Genomic DNA, 13884 nt, shown 5'->3' with positions numbered 1-13884 from the left:
CTTTAAGACAAAATGCTTATATTTTACAGAAACTGTTCCTCCTTGTTTCTCCCTCCCCCATGCCTGCAGAGGTAAAGTGGTATTGACTCCATCTGCAGCCTGCCAAAGCCAGCACCTGCTTTTAATCAAAAGGAGGCTGTACAACTGAGTTGTGGAGATCTGTGATTTCACTTGCATTTGTCCCTTGAGGTTTAAATTGTAGTAGGACTCGCGTGTCCATGGAAATAATGATCAGCTAAATCACTGAAAAGGCTTGTTTTGTGTCATCATTTGCCCTTAATGTGGATGGGGAGGCGGACACTTCTAGGGATAGGCAGGTCATTTCTTTAACCTCTTGTGTACTGTGCCCAAAAGAGGAGCTGGAGCTGCGTTTCTCATTTTCCAGCAATATTTTGGTGAGAAGATTTAGGCATGTGTATGGGAATAAGAGCATCTTGGTAAAAGGCTTGTTAAGACATCCAGTCTAGTCCTACAACTGGCACTAGATTGTTCAGAGGATCTGTCTTTTGGTGTTTTATCTGGTCTGTGTTTGAATATGGTAAGCGAAGTGCTGCAAGCTCTTCTCCTGGAGAGCCTGGGCTGTAGAGGACTTAGGCAAATAAACCAGCTCCAGAAGGGTTAAGGGCATCTGCAGTTGCGGTTCAGCTGTTTGGTTTTGTTGTAGATTGCTCTTTGATGGTAAATTAGAGTAACGTTTTCTTCCAGAGATGTCACTTCTAATTCCTCCCATCTAGAATTTATTAATGGGTTGTGACATGCTGTGGGTACACAGAGGAACTGGAAGGTTTTGTGTTTTGCACTTTCATTATGTAAATGTAAACAATTGCAGCAAGGAAAAGGCTCCGCAATATCTGGGGTACGAGGATGTGCATAACTGAGAAGCAATTGATCAGTAGGGTGGTGATTTGCCAACAAAGATGCCGAGTGCCGAGCTGTGTCTCCCCTTACCTTCCCTGGATACGCTCACCACCATTGTGGGTCATTCATCAGTAAATTGGGGCTTTGCATTTTGTTCATCTCCACTGAAGTGTTTTACCCTCCCGGTGACCTGCAGCATATGGTCTGTTCAACTCATCCTGACGTTCAGCCAGTCATCGGTTAGGCACACGTTTCATCACGGCCGGCTGGAGAGCCTTTTTGCTTATCCCAAACCCAAGAAAGATGGAAAAATTTGAGGCTCTGAGCTAGTGGGGATTAAGTTTTTAGTGTTTTGAGTTGGAGAGATTTAGCTGAGCCAACTGCAGGCCTGATCTTACTCCAGCTGAGGCCGGTATGATGGCTTGCGTTGGCCTCGGCAGGGCTTAGGGAAGGTATAAAATGGATTATCAAATGGTGGAGGAGAAGAAGCTATATTACATTTCTCAAATCTTTGGCAAATTTGGTTTTGCAGGCTATAAACCTTTGCGGAGCTCGAGCCCATGGCTGGGGGCCTCTCTGCTGTGGCTGCGTTTGGTAACAGGACAGCTCTGCAAGTTGTTCGGCAGTTTGTGCAAGCTGCAGTTGCACCTTTGCATTGCAATGATACCTTGAGATCATTTATTTTAATCTTAAAGGAAGCAATATTTTCTCCAAAGCTGAGAGAGGAATTCATTTCTCACTGCTGCTGGATGAACCGCAGGATTGTGATTTTTTTTCTGTAGAATTCTGTTAATGCTGGTAACATTTGGATCGGGATGTTTCTGTCTTATGTATCTGTTTTCCATTTTCCACTTTAGAATCAGTTCTTTTTTGGCTTAATATGTGACAACTTTGCTAGCTTTGAAAGTAGGCCTTCCAAAGAAAAATGCAACTCCTCCTCTCATTGTCCATTTCTTTTGAATATCACAGAGCACTGTGAAATAGGAAAAAAGCAGACTACAGCCCCTCAGGGAACCGAGTTATACTGCAAGTTGTAGAAATCTGCAAAGGACTCAGCAAGGGCTAGTTTTTCAGGACAGTGATGATAGCATTTAGGTTTTTGATGAGGTTTGATGGGGTGGAAAATGAGAGATTTGTTGCAGCCAGTATTTGAAACTGCTTCTCCATGAGAATTTAAATACAGAATCAAAGAGAACTTATAAAGATGTTAAGTTGGTAAATCAGTGTACCTCACTGAAACCCATTGTGTTTTTCCCTAGGCACCATAGGCAATATATATCCAGGGTGTCAGCTGGCCTTTTGGCTCAGCATACCCAAAAAGGAGAAGACTATATATATATATATTTTTTTAGAGAAACAGCAGGAGAGAGAAAAAAAAATCTTGGTGTACATATGTTTTTAAGGGAGAAAAAAGCCTTGTTAGTAAGGTGGTCCTGATAAGTGGAAACAGCTGGGAATCCCAGGAGACGAGAAAGCTAGAAGATGTTGAAAAAACTATTGAAAATAAAAATGAAACTCTAGGCTCTAAGTCACAGTTTGGAAAAAAACCAGCAAAGCCAAGAAAGGAAATGGGTGAAGCTTGCAATGAAAATTGAAAAATTGATGGAGATTGAATTTCTAAAATTGGCAGATGGAGGAATTAGATACAGAGGCAATGACTTTTAAATAAGAAGTATGTATTTGTACAGAACACATGCAAGTGTGCACTTAATTCACACGTACATACATATCTGCATATTGGATGTATTTGTGTGCCTGTGTGCTATTAAGTGTTTGGGTAATAAAATGGTGCAGAGAGTCAAATGTAGAGAAATGTTAAGTGATGCACATAAAGAAAAACAACTTTCTAAGTTGGATGCATAAGACTGGGCTCTGCAGGAGCTTTGTAACGGGATCTTGGAGGTAAAATAGCAAGTTCTTATGAGCATGTCAGCAGGAAACCAAAAATTAGGAATTGCTGAGAACAGAGCAGAAAATATAGTTAATCCTCTGCAAATCTATGGCATGCTTGCCTCTCAAATCCTGTTTGTTTTTCTTTGTACGTGGTGGGAGGGAAGGAGTGGAAACTATAGCAAAAGTACAGAGAAGACGGATGAAAAATACGGACTGTCCCCCATGTGGAAATGTCTGTTTAGACTGGGAGAGAAGAAGAGCTGATCCAGGGGAATATGATTCAGTTCTACAAAGTCACAGTTGGCGTGGAGACGGGGCACCTTCTCCTCAAGGATGAAAACTTGTGGGTTTGAAAAGCCCCCTGAGAGATAAGACGTTCCAAAAAAAAAAAAAAAAAAAAAAGTAAAAAAAAAGAGTAAAACTGTGAAACCCTCTGGAATTTGAATCACCTCTTCACTGGAAGATGATGTTGTGGATGCTGTAAGCTTGACATGTTCAAGACGTACTAGGACAAATTTATGCGAGAAAATTATGAAAAGCTGCTTGTAAAACACGAAGACGCCATTTCTGATTCAGAAAGTTCCCTGAGCTGTAAACCGTGTGAGATGGAGAGACTGTATTAGATCGATATCCGTCAGGACGTTTGCTCTGTTTTTCCTCTTCCCTAAGCATCCGCTTCTGGCCGCTGTGGGACGCAGCGTGGTCGGCTGGACGGACCTTTGGTCTGGCCCAGTGTGCCTGCCTCACACGCACCTCTTTTACGCGATAGCTCTTGCGTCTCGTCTCCTCTGCGGCCAAACTCGGTTATTGCTTGTAAGTATGGGAAGTAGCACTGGTGTTTCGGTACTTTGGAAAGAGGCGCCGCTTTTTTGCTCAGCGCTTCCGCAAGCGTTCAGCCTTCATCAGGCTGCGGGCAGAGAGCAGCCCGGCCAGTTCTGGCGCTTCCCGTCCCTTCCCCCTGCTCCGTTCTTGTTGTCCTCGAGGGGCAGAGCACCGCTACAGCGGGACGCTTGCGGCGATCCTTAATGTGGCGCAGCCGTTTGGGGTGGTGCCGGCCAGGAGCAGCTGTGCGAGGAGAGAGGATTGCAGCCCCCGTGGTGGGGGCTGTGCGAGGGGTCTGGCCGGCGAGACAGAGCTCCTTGGGCACCGGCGGCATCGTCGGGGGCACGAGCTGAACGGGGATCGCTTTGATCGGTGGCAATGCCGCGTCTCCTGGAACGGGCGCGAATGGCGCAGATCTGGGAACAGACGTTTGGAGAACTCTTCAGGGAGGAAATCTGCCGGTCTGCAAGAGGATCTGTAGACAGTTTTGGTGTCATTTATGCATAAGCAGAATGATAAATGTCACTTACTGATCCGTAGGCCTTTTATTGGCCTTTTAGGTATTCTTGAAATCCATCCAAATATATCCCAATTATAACTGTGGAAACTTTTTCCTTCTTGAATATCTGAATATAGAATTTACTGAATTATGCAGTTCTTCCTGATGTGGTCTCAAGGCAGAGCTTGGAGATGCTTGTAATTGATACTGTAAAATGTGAGTCAGGTCTGGATTTGGACTTTGATGGTTGCCTTGTTACAAAATGGGGAATTGTTCCCATCCAGTGATTTGTTTTCTTTCTTCCCCTTACTCTCCTGCTTTTCCCAAATGCGGAAGGTAGGAATTCCTCTCTCGGGTGATCTGGACAGGTGAGGGCATGATTTGGCTCAGCCTCTGAACTCACGTTGTTCGGCTGAACCCCTGCAAAACCCTGCAGACTGAAGCCATTGAAATGTTCACACAGCTACAATCCAAACCCCTACATCTGGATTTTATCCCAGCAGTTAAGTGAACTGTGCATCTTTCTTCTCCCTGTAATGCTTCAGAATTCAGTATTTAACGTGTTGCTGCAACTGAGCGCGTCAGCTACGTTGCATCTCAGTGTGGATGATGTGGGGGCACAAACAGCAATATATTGGGTGTTTTCCTGACACCTGGCCTTGCTTCTGTGACCCTGTAATCTGAAGCCACGACACGTGTTAAAATTTTCATAGCAAGAGTTTGTTGGGGCCTAGAGACCCGAGACTAACGTCCTTCATTAGTTATGCTGAGGCTGGGTAGTGTTCTGCTGGTGACTTTTATAGTGAAGGAAAAGCCCAAAGGGATATTAAACGTGTCTCAGCATTTTTATAAAAAGACCCGGTAATGATATCATTTACTTGTTGCATTGGCTGGTTAAAGTCCCGGGGACAAAGGGCAATTGTCCTCCAGTGGATATGGTTTCTTGTTACCCAGAAACTATCAGTTCCCCACAGCGGGGTAACAGGTTTCCTCAGAGAGATTTTGAGAGTCGGGCACAATGTCGTCTGGAGATCAGGAACTGCTTGTCCAGGCTCAGAGAAGCACAAACGTTAGCCCCAGAAATGCTTTGGTGTCGCTGGCACATGCCTTGCCTTTGGGACGCATGCTCAGTGTAGCTGAAAATGGGCCTGGAATTTCTCATGTCTCCCATTTTGAATCTCCCGGTACAAGATATGAAAGAGGGGATGCATCATCTTCAGCTTTAGGCTTCTGCAGTGCAGGCATCTGTGTTTGAGCCTGTTACCTGGACTTGCGCTGCAATCATGCAGAGAGATAGGCCCATCTAAAATGCCGTGTGGTCCATTTTAACGTCTGTCTTTGAGATGATTTGTGGCTAGCCTGGTTCTCTCCACCGCGTCCATATGACCAGCTCAGCTGTAGACATGACGCTCCAGATACCCGATTTGGTCAGGTGAAGCCTAGTGAAAACCTTTGCTGTTTTTCTCGTTGCTTTTACCTCCGCACGCCAGGTCTCTCGGTTGATGCTCAAGGTATTTTCTGTTAAGGACCAGGAGTGGCAGACCAAAGCCGAACCTGAGGAGGCTTTCTGCATTGCGGTTCCCTTCGAGAGCCCGGGGGCCGAACGGGCTGCAGCGGCTGCTGGGTTTGCCCTGCCCTGAGGTGGCTTCGTTTCGGCGGCGGCCAGGCCTGCTGCTCAGCCCGGCAGCCTCCCTCGGCGCGAACGCTTGGTTTGAAAGCGATGGGTGGCTTGGGTGTGGGTTACAGAGCTGCGGGAGCTCAGGAGAGAAAATTGGTTTTGGCTGTTCAGCACTTCTGGAACAGTTTAAAGGCCTCTGTACAGTACTGTCTTTGGGAGGCCATTCCGCTGTTTGCTCGTGTGGTTTTTTTTGTGTTTTTTTTGTGTTTTTTTGGGGTTTTTTTGGTCTGCGTTTTCTGGGGCTGCAGGCCTGGCTGCAATTCCTTCTGCATCTTTCTTCCCCCTTTGAGCTAGGCTGAAAATATCACGAGGAAGTTTTGCCTGATTGTGTTTTAGTTGATCTAGTCCCTAAGGAAGCCAGAAGTGCAGAGGCATGTAGCGAAAATGAAGAGTAATAGGAGGCAGGGGAAGAAGTTAATGGAACGTATCGGGTTCTTCGGCACGGCTGCCTCTGGGGCTGGTTCTGGAGACGGGCTGGGATTTGAAGGACTTATGAACTGTAGGATTTCCTCCGCTCATTAACAGTCCTTGACGCAGAGAGGATACGTGGATGTGGTAAAGCGAACTTCGGTTGCAAATGCAAAGCCCGGGGAGCGTGTTGCCTCTGTGGTGTTTTTTCTTCTTTCCCGGCAGAAACCCTCCTGGGAAATGCAGGGCCTGGAGGAAGTGCTCTGGTCATCTGAGGCGTGAGAAGCCTCATCAGTCTGCCGTCGGCGAGCGCGACGGAGCTGCGCGGTTACTTGAGCGCACTGCGGAGCTCCTGCCGGGCTGTTGCAGAGGAGAACCTCCGGGTGGGTAGGGGAGCCCTCCGGGCAGCACGGAGGACCAGAGTCCGCTGTTCAAGCGCCTCTGGCCTGTAGCTTAGCCGGACGATCGAAACGAAGAGACGGCCTCCCTGCCTCCTCTGCGAGACAGGCAAACCCTGCTAATGAGGAAAAGAGAGGAAGGAAACTCAATTGGGCAAATTTCCCTGGAGCTTCAAGTCTCTGCATCGTGTTCCTGGCTCGGCAGGAGATTATCAAGGCAAGTGCTAGTGCTACTAATAGGCAGGCAATAAATGGAGATGCTAAGAAACGTCACTGCGGAGATCTGATTTGATCTCTTGTCAGACCGAATCTCTTCTGCTGCTTAAATCTCACGGCACGTTCTCATGGCAGATGCAAATTCTGGGCAAGGGAAGCACTGTAGGTCCACTCAGGCAGGTGTTTTCTCCCTTTTTTTACCTCCTGCTGTGGTAGAGGGAAAGATATTTGCTGCTTCTTCCAAGTATGGAATATGGAATATTTTTGAGGCAGAGCATTGCTGCGTCTGAAATAACTGTGCTGCATTATTCCCCGACCTGGGATTTAATTACGTGCCATGACAGTGAATTTAATTATGTCCCGTACTGCAGTGCTCTGGGTGGGGACATAATGAAGAAGTGGTGTCGGTCTAAAAGGAAGGTTTTTTTTCTTTTTCTTTAAAAAAGGCATTCTTTGTCAATAGTCTGTGTTACTTCTTTCCATTGCTTTTTTCTTTGTCTGCAGCAGCAGGAATTTTAATAAAACCTGCTAAGCTGAACCCACTGCTATCCCGCCAAGCAACTGTGTTTTCTAAATAGGAATGGAAGACATAAAGCAGGCAGCTAAATTAGAGTTTGGGTTTTGCAGATGGTGCCAGTGAATTGAAATGTGCTGCATGACATTTTGGCTTTGCCTCCCACAAATACACCAATGTAATTTTTCTGCTGTAAGAAGGGAAGACTGCAAACTCAGAGATGAGAGTCCTTCAGCTTCTGTCCTGCCTGCGTTTGGAACAGGCTCCAGCATCGTGAAGTTGGGTGCTGCCATCATGGATGCCTGGTCTCTTTACACCAGCCGCTGGGAAATAATCCGGCCCGTGGAGATCGCTGAGGTAGTTTAGTGCTGGTAGATCACCCGCTGGGGAGAGACCCTGGGGCTGGCGGAGAGAAGGATGCTTACAGGGAGTCAAGAGAACATGACAGAACAGCTAAAATTACATCAACTTCTGGGAGGCTTGTGACAATGCTGAAGAGCACTTTGGTCTTCATCAACAGCATCTAGAGCGTTTGGATTATAGTGTCTGTAAGCAAATAGGTCTTTAAATGTAGTACACACCTACGGTCCCTCAGTGTCAATGTGACTCATGAGAATGACACGCTTTTGACAACAGATCTGTTTTTTGTTGCTCTATTTAAGAGTCTAAATTTAGGTTTGAAAATTATGGCTTCATTGCCTTCCCTTCAGTCGCGCAGGAAATCTGGGGCAGAGGCAGAAGCTGCAGCTGACTTTGGGCTCCTGCCTTTACCGCAAGCCCACCCACCCCCATTTACTTTGGGGAACGCTTGGTGCTGGGCCTGGGTTTGGCTCAGGCAAAACAGGGGTCAGCTGGGAGGTTCAGCCGTGAACGGGGACTGCTGCCGGCTTAGGGGCTTTGGGGTCGGAGACCATCGTTTTTGACTAAGGCCCGCGTAACTCTCAGAGGGGATGTTGCCCTGCTATCTTTGGGAGATGCATGTTTTTAATAGCTCTGCTGCTTATTAGCCAGCTACAGCTGAGATTTTCAAGAGCAGCTAGCGCATGCCCGTTCCTGTGGGGAGGGAGGGGACCGACCGGGATTTCCTGGCGGACCCGGCTTCCAGATGGCTGGGGCTACTTAGCACGTTCTGGTAATTGGCATCTTTTTGGCATCTCACGCACATAAGAATGGCAGCAGCATGAACCACTCGTGACTTCTGAAAATTTGACTCTCTGAAATATTCTGATACTAATTCAGAGATAAACTATGATTACTATATATTCACTGAAAGCACAGTGCTTTTATTCTTTAGATTCCTTGCTTAGCGCTTTGCGTTGAACTTTTAATAATCTAAGCTTAAACTTTCATGTATGTAGGTCGCCCAGCTAGCTTTAATTAGAAGGCCTCTCTGTGTTGTGGGCATCTTTAGTCAGCCAGCCAATAAGCCCACGGGAAGCTTTTTCCCACATTCAGTTATTTGAGGAAATCTAGAAGAAACTGCTCAGGTTTTTTGGGGGGTGGAGGAGGTGAAGCGGGGAGACTATGCTATACTTAGTTTAAACACATCTTCAAATTATAATAAGTGTTTCCTAGCCAAGAAGATTCCACAGAGAGATTTGGGGTGTAATTACAAGGGAAGCAGGAAAGCAGTGCATGCACATCTGCAGTAGCATCCAACCGCTGGATTTTGGAGTAGGAGTTGACTTGATTTGCAGCCAAGCTTAAATGATTAGCAGCTCCCTAACAAATGGCCTCTCTTGTGAAATATCCTGTTCATACTGCAGGAGGCAGGCGACTAGATCCGCTTCATCTTGCTTGGCAAAAAAAGAAAATACAAATTGATAATAGGATTTCAACAGAAGGGGAGGAGGTGAGGGGGGAGGATGCCATGAATTTTTACATTCACAGTGGGTTTTCTCCTAAGCTCACTAAACATTGGCTGTTGCAAAATTGGAAAGTTTATTACGTAAGTGGTATGGTTATTTTGTGGTATGTATCCTTTCTGAGACATTTTGATTCACTCATGTCAAAATAGTGGAAAATGAGCTACTGAAGACAAAGGAAACGGGGAAGATGGGTCATGGGCAAGGTGAAAGCAAAAGTTGAAATGCTCAGTCTAGGAAGCCCTAATAATCTTCATTCTGAAATATCAAAGTTGCATGTGAAATTGCAAGTCTCGCAGCAACTGTCTTGAATAAATCTATCAAATTGGGAATGATGCCTCATGGCTGGAAAATGCAAATGTAAGTGATTCACGTACCCCAAATGTTCATTGTATAAAGGTTATAGTTATACAGGGGAGTTAGTCTAGCACTAGCATGTAGCCAGCTCTGTGAGGAAAATACAACAGCCACTTATCCACTTGAGATAATGCTGCATTTGTTGAAAATATAAGAAGTCAAGCTATAAAAATCACTCCTGGCTATGGAGCACACCCGGCTTTCATGCAGCCTGCCAGTCTTAATATGGAACACATACCCGAAATGGAGAAGTGTGGAAAATATTAGATCCACAGAGTTGACTGTGGACTGGAAATGGATTTTGCCAGGGGAAGAGCAAAACAGTATTGTCTGTAATTCCAGATTCATCCCTGTGGATTTGCAAGATAAATAAATTATATGGGATGTTCCTCATCATGCTCTCTGAAACCCAGGTCGGGTGTTCCATGGACAAACACAGACCTCAAACAAAAATACAGCAATTCTGAAATAGCGTGTGGATTTGCTTTACCATATGTATTCATTTTTATAATTTTCCATTTTATTTTGATACAGATTTATGGAAAATGAAATGAAAATGCTGGTTTGCTTTTAAACTTCCCAGTGCCGCTGTCCTAGGCAGATTGGAAGAGGAGACCATCTGTATTTTGGTTTTAATGTTTATAAATGGAAAAAACAGAGCCCAGATGTGGATTGGCAGCCCTATTGATGCTGTCTTTTCAGTTTCTGGAGCAGGAAGGATATTAGACAGGATTTGTGAAGTGTTGTAAATAAGGCCCCCGAGGCATTTTTCATGCTGCGGGGCAGTTTCATTTATAAAATGATATCTATAATTAAAATGTACACAGTTTTGTTAACTCCGGTACAGAGCAAAGCATGGAAAACCTTGTGTGTCGGGGGAGCCACCAGAGGGCAAGTCTCCGAGGTGGCAGAAGGTGTTTAAGAAAGGCATTACCAGAAACCGGCTGTGCTGCCAGGATCCACCCACTCCATTGCAAACCGAAAGAGGGAAAGAAAAAACCCTACAGGCACAAAAGCAATGTGAAAAATGCAGCCAGGCAGCGGCAGCATAAATAAGTTGTTGTGTTTTTGTTCTCTGTGGGATGGGTGTGAATGCATTTGCTAGGGATTACCAGGATCCACTTGGACGCAAGAGCCGGGAGGGTTTGGAGCAAATATGTCTTGCTTCACAGTGATTCAGACCTCGGTTCGGTTCCTAAAAGAAGGGGAGGACGATTCCCGTCTTTGCTGTTGGGCCAGATCACCAGCTTTTCCAGAGCCCGTCCCTTCTGCCCGTGCCCTGATGTCCCCTACCAGTACTCCGGCGTCCCCGAGAACCTGCCAAGTACCTCTGGTCGGGAAGAAATCTGCCGCCTCGTTGCTCGAGGTGCCGGGGCGGTAGCTGCCGTCCCCCTCGCCAGAGAGGGGCAGAGCCGTCGCCCCGCGGCGCTGGTGGCCGAGGAGCAGGACGCTCGGCTGGGGACTCCCTCAGCGTGGGCACGGTGGCTCGCCGGCCCCGCGGGAGGCTCGGCGCGCGTCGCCTACCCGCTGCTAGTCCCGAAGGTGGGAGCTGGCGAAACGCAGCGAGGTCCCGGCCGCCCCCTTCCTGCCTCGCCGGCCGAGGAGCGCGGGCTCGTGCACCTCCACGCCGCCGGAAGACCCGCCGGCCCGGCGCTGCCAACGCTGCCAACGCTGTGGGTGGACCTGGCTAGCGCCAGCCACAGAGCAGGCAGATCGTTCTTGTGAATTCGGGCTGGGAAATGGATTTATATATGCATGGGCTATTTGGAAGTCACATAGTTTAACTTTCCTCCTTCAGAATGTGTTTTCCTTTTAAAAATGCACATTTTGAGCGTAACAGAATCTCAACTTACTCTTTTTGCCTTCCAGAGCAAGGAAATTGGCTTACAGATGCATGAAGAACTCCTGAAAGTCACCAATGAGCTTTACACAGTAAGTAATGAACTGCTCCTGTTCACGTCTAGCCTGTGCAGCGAGGGAAACGTAGGCAATTTAATTTGTTAGAACAAAATGTCAGTTAAGCATTACAGTTACTTTTGGAGTCTCTCTCTCCCTCGTGCCATCTTGTGGTACAGCCAGTTCTTTTTTCAGGAGTTAGAAACATTTCACTCTTCGCTGGTTTTGACTGAAGCAGAGGAGAATTTACCAGCTATCCTACAGCGAAGAACTTCCGCGTTTCCGTCAGACTATGGATCAGGTTGTCTAATTGCTTCACTTGAGCGTGAAGGGAAATGTTTTGGGCATGATTCAGTGCCGTATCTGGTGTCTGTAACGTTCACACCTGCCATGGCTTCTCTGCAGTGCTGCCGTTAGGCCCCTTCCAGTTTTCACTCGTTCGGTACTTTCCACCAGGCGCTAATGGTTCAGAAAGTTGCGTTCTGTATTGGCAGTGCTAATTTGTGGCTGGAACTTGACCTGTTCTTGCGAGTCTGGTGGCCTGCTGGGGATGGCTGAGTGAGACCCTCTGCCGCTGAATTCATGAAACTTAAACTTCTGTGTGCACTCAGCTGAATCTCCTTGATTAAGCCCCCGAGGAGCAGTTTCCTTGCAGATGTTGTACAGGCGTAGGACTCCAGGTGAAAGCACAGCCCTGCTGCTCGGGACAGCTCTCTTCAAATAGGTTTTCATGAGTAGGGCAGTAAAAATCCTTGTTTTGCTTCTGTCTCTTGCCCCTTGGGAATTGTTTTATTTTATTTTACTTTATTTTTTTGGGTTTAATATCCATGAAGCAATGTGAAGGCTGTCTTGGGTAGGAATGTTCAGACAGTATATTTTCTCTCCTCAGTTGTATCTGTTACCTGTACATAAATTGTACTGTAGTAGGTTTATTCCTAAACACTCTTTTTATTCCATCATTTTGAAAAAGTAGGCCTAAATGACAGACCATGAGTGATATTATTTGAAATTTCTACCATAAATCTTCCTTTAACAGGTTTCTTTCTGCACTGGTTGTTGAATGGGTTCAGTTTTTGTGAGAGCTGCAGTGTGGGTGGACAGGCAGACGAGATTAAAAAGCCTCTGTGAGATTCGGGATTGCATTGCTGATGGTTTAATATCACAAGCTGTGTTAGCGGTAGCAACTAATTAATCTTAATTACAGCAACAGCATGACAGATGCACGACAAAGAAAGATTAACAAGGGCTGGACTAACCCTAAATACCGGTAGATCCAGCTACTCGAAACTCAGACACAGGACGGAAACATTGAGCGAAGGACACAGTTCAAGTCAACTTGAGTATGAAGTGTGTTGAGGTCTGAAATGCATGCAGTTCTCCGAGGAAAATGTAGACTGTAATTTTGGTCCTGCTGAGTCTGTGGCAAAACTGGTCTTCACTAGAACCAAGATTTCACTCCATTTACTTCTTTGCTCCCACATGCAGTGCAGAATGGGTTTAAATGGATAAACAGATGGGAGTTGTTGGAGGAACTTTGCATTTGCTTTGAACTGACCTAGCAGTTAAGATAACAAACTGATTATGTCATCCTGCTGCAAATGAATGTTCGGAAGAGACATGCTTATTTCAGAAATTACAGTAAAATGTGAAGAAAAAGCAAACCTTATTGGGCAAACAAGGTCATCTTAAATGTATTCAGTACAAACCCTCCCTACTCCAGTAAATAGTTTTCTGTTCTTGAGATATCAAGTAAAACAAGCTTAATTGCATACTTGGTTTGTAGGTTAATCCAGCATGTCAGTGTCATTTTGGGACATCTTCACTTTGAACTGATGTTTGCATGTTCACTGCAACATTTTGTGTACCCAAGAGCAGCACATTCAATAACAGTAGCTGCTGACAAAATCATGTGCAGAATAAGGACCACTGGCTCAAAAGACACAGCTTATTCCTGCAGAATGACATGCGTCTTTGGCAGCACTGGGGAATCATTTATCCTCTCTGTGGCCAAAACATATATCCCTAGTACCTTTGAGCCCTCGTTGGACTGCTTTTTAAGACTTTGAGAGGGGAATCCCATGTAGAGTGTGGAAACTATAATTTTTTTCTTCTTTTTTGCTTCTTGGGCATTTGCTGTTTCAAACTTAAGCCAAAATAACTAAGTGGATTTTAATTCAGCTGTGTTGCTGTTTTGATGCAAGTCACTATGTGGACTCTCTCAATGTGGAAAGAAATTAACCTAAGAAAACCTGCCCTGACTTTATTTAAAAAAGAAATAGGTGACTTACTTTCTGAAATAAGTGCTCATGAACAGTTTTGCACAGAAATAATTAAGCTGTGAATTAAAATCAGTTTCATTATTTTGATTCCTGCTTATGGATTTGAGTAGACATTGTCAGATTTGTGTCTGTAAAGGTTCGAGGTTCCTTTTTGCCTTTGCTCACAGGTCATTTTCTGTATTGTATGCATTCATGTTTGAA

The 13884-nt window shown here is 45.7% G+C and overlaps 1 protein-coding gene across 3 annotated transcripts in view; it reads left to right on the top strand.

The window, feature by feature from the left end:
- Positions 1 to 13884, top strand: part of SRGAP3 (SLIT-ROBO Rho GTPase activating protein 3) — a 158730-nt gene that overhangs the window by 93148 nt on the left and 51698 nt on the right. For all 3 annotated transcript variants that reach the window (XM_067303529.1, XM_067303530.1, XM_067303528.1), the window contains exon 4: positions 11378 to 11440. In XM_067303529.1, coding sequence (XP_067159630.1) covers positions 11378 to 11440 — 63 coding nt within the window. The remainder of the gene's footprint in view (positions 1 to 11377; positions 11441 to 13884) is intronic.

This window comes from Apteryx mantelli, chromosome 12, assembly GCF_036417845.1.
Source record: "Apteryx mantelli isolate bAptMan1 chromosome 12, bAptMan1.hap1, whole genome shotgun sequence".
In the NCBI taxonomy this organism is placed as follows: domain Eukaryota; kingdom Metazoa; phylum Chordata; class Aves; order Apterygiformes; family Apterygidae; genus Apteryx; species Apteryx mantelli.
Note: the sequence above shows the minus strand (reverse complement) of the source record. Positions and strands in the feature narration are given on the sequence as shown.